Below are 8556 nucleotides of genomic sequence, written 5' to 3'. Positions count from 1 at the left end.
TCAATATATTTTCATTTCAAATAAGAAAAAAAACAACCCCTAATATCCTATAATACTATGTTAAATATATATTCATAAAATGGTAATTAGCTATTTACTATATTTATATAGTGCTTTAGGAATTGAAAGTATGAAAGCCACAAGAATATATTTGCAAATATTGAACATTGTTTGAGTCAATGTCTGAAATATCTTAACAGGAACCAAGAAACCTACATTATCAAAGTCAAGTTCAACAGCAGTGTTGAAATGGGAAAGGATTAGGTTAAAGAATCTTGGAAAATGATGGAAATTTATTTTATTTTATTTATTATTTATTTGTCAAAAATGTACAAGATAACAAGTATAAGTATAAACATGGATATAAACATAAGAAATGAGTACAAATAAATGGGGACAGTTGGACATGGACGAGTATTATTGAGGTTGAAATGTAGCAACATGAGAACTTACTTTGGAAAGGTCAACCATAATAAAACTTAATAATCACAAATATCCTATACAAATCATTATTTAACAGAAATAAAAATGTCTATGTTTCTAAACTTGTAAATAATTTTCCTGTAGGAAGCAGTCTTTCTATTACTTTTTTGAAAAGTTCTGCTAAATCAGAAAGATCACATGATGTACTAATTTCTCTTTGTGAGTTGTTCCCTGTGGTTGAGGTCAGGAAGCAAAACAATGATGTAGCACTTTGGCAAGAATATGCATCCCAGAAGTGCAGCCCCGGAGGACAAGATGGAGAAGACCTCCACAGCTACCATGGCTTTTCCTTTTGTGCTCAGATAGGCTGGAAAGAAGGAGATCCACACACTGCAAAAGGCCAACATGCTGAAGGTGATGAACTTGGCTTCGTTAAAGCTGTCGGGTAATTTACGGGCAAGAAAAGCCACAATAAAGCTGGCAATAGCCAAGACAGCCATGTAGCCCAAGACACAGTAGAAGAAGAAAGATGACCCCTCATTGCACTGTAAAATCATTTCTTGGTGCTCTGATTTCATGTCCAACTCAGGGAATGGGGGAAATGTTGACAACCAAAGAATACAAATGCATACTTGTAAGAGAAAGCATGAGAGGACAATTGAAAAGGCCAATCTATTCCCCACCCATCTCCTCATCTGAGATCCTGGTTTCGTGGCCATGAAAGCCACAACTACAGTGATGGTTTTGGCCAGTACACTAGAAATGGCCACAGAGAAAGTTACACCAAACATTGATTGTCGGAGAAGGCAGGTTATTTTCCCAGGTTGGCTAAGGAAGAATAAAGAGGAGAGAAAACAGAGCTGAAGAGAGACAAGCAGGGTGTAGGTGAGGAACCTGTTGTTGGCTTTGACAATAGGAGTATCCCTATACTTAATAAAAATTCCAAGTACCCAAGATGTCAGGAAGAAGAAACCAAGAGCTGCTGAAGCTAAACCGATTCCTAAGGTTTCTTCAAAGGTTAGAAAGACCAGCAGTTTCAGGATACAGCCTTTCTTTTCTTTATTTGGATAATGATCTTCTGAACATTCAAAACAGTCATCCATTTCTGGAAGCAAAATCAAGGAATTTGTCATCTAGGCTTTCCAATTATTAGAAATTACTTCATTAATTGTTTGCATCCTAAACTAGTACATTAAACTCTAATGAAAAATGGTAGAATGCATAACCTACCATTTTGATCTGAAATCTTCCCTTGTGGGCATGGAACACAGTCATAGCAGCAGAACTGATTTCCCTCAATCCCCTTCTTCCAGAATCCAGGTAAACAAGGATCATTGCATCGAGAAAGTGGAGGAACCTGGTGATAAGCATAAAAGGTTTTGAAGTTGGAGATATATAAAACAGTTTGTTCAATTTTTCAACTTCATCAACTTAAAAAGATGTAATGATATAGTAAAACTCCTGTTTGAAGAACAGGGCATGTATATAATTGCACATAGGGGCAATCTCATGAAAAATTTCCCACTCTAGTGATTTCTGATTCAAATCCAAACCAAAAATGCAATCATGCCTTTTACATTGTAATATCATATTGTCCATCTGAGGAATGCCTGATCATCAACAAGATTTGAAAAGAATATGCCATTGTTTATTTAAAAGAGGCCCAAAAATCAGATTTCTAAACATACTACGTTTAATATGGGATCATAATGGATTAATCTTAGCTGCTTCAATAATTTGATACCTGATTAAAAGTTGGGTTCCAGACAATCACATCTTTATCAATGAATAATTCTTTTCCTTTTGGAGCCTGGAGATCCATCTTTCCAACTCTAACTCTTTGAAAGGATCTGTTTGGAAAAGTGATCAAGTTGGTGATGTCGAATCCACCTGTTGCTTCCCCTTTCTCATTCAGGAACACTCTCTCCCCAGCTGAATTGTTAAAAGCAATGCCTCGAAGAAATGAATGGAGCTACTTGAAAAAGAATGAAAGAGAAAGGGAGTTGAATACAATGTAGTGGAGAGGAGTACACCATATTCAAGTTTTATTGAAGTTTCATCCCAGGCCTATAACAATTATAACAATTATACATAGCCACTCTATTAATAATTTGATATTATTTTAAGGAAAAATAAGAATGAACTAAAGCAGAATGAAAATTAGCTATTGCGATTACTCAAATTTCTTCATTTATGATTCAGCTTCATTTCTTAAGCAATAATGAAACCAAGACCATAGCTAATCTTCCTTCAATGGAATAAAGATATTTTCGAAATATGACAAATTTCCTTTAGCCGGATTTCAAAATTTGAGACTCATTATTCAATAGATAGATGTGAGATTATGGCAAACATAAGGTTCTTCCAGAGCATAGGTGCCATTTCTGAAAAGAACCGTCTTTTAATTCATTCCCCTTGAATTCTGATAAGGATAGAAAGCTCAGTTTCTCAATCTGAAAAATTCATGAGCCAAGAGGAAGTATTGATTATTTTTTGGGAGGAAACAATGAAAAAAAAAAAAACTAAATTATCATTTTAAATATCTCGTATTCTACAAGCTATAATGATTTCCTGCATAATTCCTATTGATACCTAAAGCATGATAAAAGGTAGAGACAGGAAGTAGAGGGTCAGTCATATTGGATTTATTGTAATTTTCACTAACAAAGAGAAAAGAAACAAGATGTTGAAGTTACAGGAATGTAACAGAAATTTACACTCAACATAACGCAAAAGAATTGGTTAATGGAGATGTAACAGAAAGCTTTAGTGTACAAAAAGGAACAAAGCAAGGTTGTCCCCTCTCCCCATTATTATTCATTTTAAACTTAGAGGTATTGACAAGGAACATAAGAGAAGATACAGAGATAAAAGGAATGGAAATTAGAAACTCCAAGCTTTCACTGATGACTTAGTATTTATATTAGAAGAACCCATAGAAACTGGCCCTCAATTGATAAAGAAAATTGAGGAATATGGAGAGGTGGTAGGGATGAAAATAAATAAAGATAAAACCAAAATATTAGTTAAAAATTTCACCAACAAACAGAAGAAGGAATTGACAGAGAAAATTGACCTACAGATAGAAAACAAGGTTAAATACCTTGGTATTTTCTTAACAGCTAGGTGTGGGGCAATCAAAGAGGACAACTATACAAAGCTGATACAACGAATTAAAACAGGATGAAAAGGTGGAGGAATGTACAGTTATCAATGATAGGGAGAATTGCAGTGATGAAAATGAACGTACTACCAAAACTACTCTTTCTATTTCAAACCATACCAGTAAAATTAGAAAAGAAAATTTTTGATGAATTAAATAAAATGACTCTGCAATTGAAAGTATTACAGGATTCTAAGAATAATGGCGGTTTTGGGTTCCCAGACTGGGAATTATATTACCAGACTGCAGCTCTCACCTGGCTAAAAGATTGGGTAAACTTGAACAACAGAAGACTATTATTACTAGAAGGGCACGACTTAGAATTAGGCTGGCATGCTTTTCTCTGGTATGGCAGAAATATGGTGCATGATATTTCCAGAGGAATTATGTGAGGAATGTGTTACTTAACATTTAGGAAAAAATTAAACTACAACGCTATTGGGAAGTACCAATCTGGCTCTTTCCAAGGGAGGCAATAATATATCCAAATCTTATAAATCGGGGGAAAAGTGTATGTTACAAGGACATTTTAGATGAAAGGGGGGATCTTAAATCCAGACAAGAATTGCAGAAACGGGTTGGATTTATCTTGGGGCTGTATTTGCAGATCAAAGCAAGGCACGAAAAAGATGTTAAATTATGGGGTGTAAACAAAGAACAAACAGCATTGGACAAAATTTTAATGGGGACGGATGAAAAATTGATTAAATATATATATAATTATTTACTGAACTATAAAATGGAAGAAGAGATAGTTAAAGAAACAATGATTGCCTGGGCAAAGAATTTCAGATACAACATAGAATTAGAAAAATGGTTAAAAATTTGGGACAGAAACAACAAACTGAAGATGGCCGCGGCATATAAAGAAAACCTTTGCAAAATGTTTTACAGGTGGCAGTTGTCGCCAGCAAGATTAGCCAAAATGTTTAAGAACTTCTCTGCCAATTGTTGGAAATGCAACCAGACTCCAGGATCATACTATCACATGTGGTGGACACGTAAGAAAGCAAGGAGTTACTGGGAGAAAATTCATAAATGGCTAGAAATGATAACTGAGTTATAAGGAGTTAAAGACTTAGGGAGAATACGAATGCAATAATTTGTTAGTGTATTTTAGCTTTATGTTTGTGAATGCTATACCCTGTGCTTGTTCTGGGAAGTCTAGGGAGGAGGGTGGGGAGGAGGGAGGGGTTGAGGGGGGAAGGGTGGGGGGGGGAGAAAATGTTTGTATTTCCTATAAAACTTTTCAATAAAAAGAAAGAAAGAAATAAAGAAAGAAAGGCGTTACTGGGAGAAAATTCATAAATGGCTAGAAATGATAACTGAGCAACATATTGAGTTCAAACTAGAAATGTGCCTCTTAGGTATATTGTCAGAAAGTTATGACAAAGCAACCAACTACTTAGTGTTACATTTATTGATGGCAGCTAGAATTATGTATGCTAAATATTGGAAAAATGTGAACACCCCACCAGATGAGGACATAATTAGGAAAATTTGGGATTGTGCAGAAATGGACAGATTAACCTTAAAAATTAAAGATAAAGAAGACTCGAAATATTACAGGACATGGAATAAATTTTACGAATAGATAGAGACAAGAGAGGGAAGTTTATGAATGTTAGTACAACAAAGATGTATAAAACTATGGATATAATATGGAAACAGTGGAACTTTTCTTTATTTCCCTTTTTTGGTTCTTTTTTGTTTTGGTTTTTTTGGTTGTATTCTTGCAATTACTGTTAAATAGTTAAATAGTTAAATAACTTATAGTTAAAGTTATTTGCATGTATGTTATTTATCATTGATCTCTCTCTGGCTGTGCTTTATTTGCATTGTTATCCTGACGTGGCACTGTCTTTTCAATAAAAAAAAAAAGAATTCTCAAGGGGAAAACAACCTAAGAAGCCTTGGAAAATTTGAAAAGGGACATTATAAAAGCCCAGTCTAACACAATTCCAATGAAGAAGAAAAATAAAAAAAAATAAAACCATCAGCATGGTTCAAAAAAGAACTCTCTGATAAACTGAAAGACAAAAAGGACAAGTATAAAAAGTGGAAAGAGGGGCAAATAACTAAGGCAGAATATCAGCAAATAGCTTGCACCTGCAAAAATGAAGTCAGGAAAGCTAAGGCTCAAAATAAACTAAGGCTTGTGACTAAAGTAAAAAATAATTTTAAAAAAGGATCTTTCAACATGTAAAAATGAAGCAAAAGATCAAGAAAACAATTGGTTCATTAATTGGAGAAAACTTATTTTCTTGCATGTGTCTTTACATAAAACAGTCCAACCTATCTACACCGACCCATCCCCCTCAAAATAAGTCAAAATAAGCAAGATAATCTTAGGAGAACACCTATCTGCTCTAGACAAGTTTCAATTACAAGAACCAGATGGATTACACCGCAAGGTTCAGAAGGAAGTGGAAGATATGATCTCAAACCCACTGAAGTATATCAAAGAATGGTTGTAGGAATATCTAGTTCAATGAAAAGAAGGACTAGAAGTGCCATGATAAGAGTCTTCCAATATCAAAGGAGCTGCCAGAAAGAAGAGAGGGTCAACATGTTCTCCAAAGAACCTGAAGGCAGGATGAGAAGAAATTGATGGAAATTAATCAAGAAGAGAACCAACCTAGAACTAAGCAGAAATTTCCTGACAGAACAATTAATGAGTGGTTTACCTCCAGATGTTGTGGGTGCTCCCACTCTGGAGATGTTTAAAAAGAGATTGGACAACCATTTGTCAGAAAGTGTATAGGGTTTCCTTCTTGGGGAGGAGCAGCAAGGTCCTTTCCAAATCTTTTATTCTGTTGTAATTTATATAGTAGCTTCTCAATGATCAGAATAATGGAAATTAAGAAAACAGAAACTAGTTTTTCTGAATCTGTTATATTAAGTGTTGTACCTTATGATTCTTGTTGAACTTATCTTTTATTTTATGTACACTGAGAGCATATGCACAAAGACAAATTCTGTGCGTGTCCAATCACACTTGGCCAATAAAAATTCTATTCTATTCTATTCTATTCTATTCTATTCTATTCTATTCTATTCTATTCTATTCTATTCTATTCTATTCTATTCTATTCTATTCTATTCTATTCTATAAATCTCCAGTGATGTAGCATGTATTCCCTGGAGGCAACATTTCCACTAATTAATTATTCTCACTATCAGGAAATATTTCCTTATTTATAGGTTGTTTCCCATACTTAAAATGTAGAAAACATTAAGACTTTCCACAGTGGGTTCAAAAGATAATTCTACATCAAACTGTTCATTGAAATAAAAAAAGTGTCCAGTGCAGAGAGAATACCTGACAAGCCTGGAGATCTAGATTACCAGTTTGTTTACCCATTATAGCTTTTTTTCTATTGAAATGTAATGTGTACAGAGCCTGCAAAGCATGAGCCACAGCATAAACAGCATTGTAGACACTGTAGCTGTGGCCAGTCATTTCTATTTCAAACAAATGTGCAGGAAGATCTTCTAGCTTCTTCTGCCCAGTGCACAGATTACTATGCATTTCTTGTAGTTCTGGTTTTGGAAATGAACAATCAAATGATTGTTCCCAAATATCCTGCAGAAACCCATCTCTGCTGTCTGAAAGAGGATTGATGGTCTGAAGAAATTCCTTGAAACTTGCAACTGCTGTTGAATGAACAGTGAAGGAAATAGCCCCATGGAACATCTGGAGATCCCAATTGACTTGAAATCCAGATAATATGAAATCAATCTGTGCAGTCATGATCCACACCTTTCTAAACAATGCAATTTCCTTGCATTCAGGGTCTAACATAAATGTGACAGCTCTTAGCCACATAATTGCCCAGGATTCTCCATAGACAAGAAATGCATTGGCTTTGCTATTCATCATATTAATGGAGATAAATGAGAGTGTTTGATAAAGTTCTGGTAAGTCTTCTGCATGGACTAGTTGGGAAAGCCTTTGTATAAATGATGAACATATTCCATTCTGTGAGAGTAAGGGCTGCATTTTCTTTAAGAAATTTTCTCCATTGTTGTTATCAACAGCAAAAATCCCAATCCATGTCCACTTGAAATGATGAAGCAGTTGGATAATCCCAATGTACTGATGGTTCTCTTTTGGGACCATGGAATAAAGTGAAGAGAGTTTACTGGTCTGAAATTCCTTTTGGGCTAATGAGCCATATGTCAACTATAAGAGAGTGGAATAGTATTCTGTTGAAATACTAAATCAAATACAGTTTTCTTTATCTAGTTTTTTTTTTTTTTTTTTTTTTGAAATATGTTCAGGGAACATATTCCCAAGAATTCTTCTAAATATTAATATAGAAAGGAATTATTTGGATTTATTTCAGAGATGTATAAGAGAACAATTGTTTCAATAGGTGCAAGAGTACTATATCAATTTCCCTCAGTTATGGAATACTCTGGATACTTATTTCCTGTATTTGGCATTGGTCTTTGGTATTATAGTTTCAGAAAAGAATGCTAATTAGTAAACCATAAGCCACACATCCTCTTAACACATACCTAAACCTAATCTTTCATGCTCATTATATATTCCATAACAAGAACAAAATATAGAATTTCCAGCTTACTTGTGGAATCTTGAAGAAACCTGTCAGTTCACCTATATAAGACGATGATTCAAAATCCAATCCTCCAATGATAGCCATGAGATTCTTCTGGCTATCACATTTGTAGTTAGGGACAAATTCTTGGGATTTGAAAAGCAGGTCCAGAGTCGTGCGATAGGTCATCCTCGCATTTACATAACTGTCATAGATGTGGAACCCAAGAGTGATATTAGGTAAGATCTGGGAGTTCTCATTGATCTCCTTCACAGCAAAGGCCAAAGCAAGGACATGTTGATGAAATTTGGTGATTACACTGCAAATGTTTTAAATAACCCAGTTGAAAATGTAAGTTGACAATTCTCACCATTTCTGTATGAATAACAAGCATTTATGACTGTA

General features: G+C 34.6%; 1 protein-coding gene across 1 annotated transcript; it reads right to left on the bottom strand.

Moving 5' to 3' along the window:
* Positions 1–629: 629 nt before the first annotated feature.
* On the bottom strand, positions 630–8340 carry LOC139324297 (vomeronasal type-2 receptor 26-like). Its single transcript, XM_070954018.1, has 3 exons — positions 8179–8340; positions 1654–1780; positions 630–1528 (listed from the first exon to the last, which is right to left on the bottom strand). Exons 1-3 carry the CDS (start codon positions 8338–8340, stop codon positions 630–632), a joined length of 1188 nt encoding a protein of 395 aa, XP_070810119.1.
* Between the last annotated feature and the right edge of the window lie 216 nt (positions 8341–8556).

Source organism: Pituophis catenifer, unplaced genomic scaffold, assembly GCF_029215685.1.
Source record: "Pituophis catenifer annectens isolate HBS135680 unplaced genomic scaffold, rPitCat1.0.hap2 SCAF_15, whole genome shotgun sequence".
NCBI lineage: Eukaryota > Metazoa > Chordata > Lepidosauria > Squamata > Colubridae > Pituophis > Pituophis catenifer.
The sequence above is the reverse complement of the archived record's forward strand: the minus strand, read 5'-3'. Positions and strand labels throughout refer to the sequence as shown.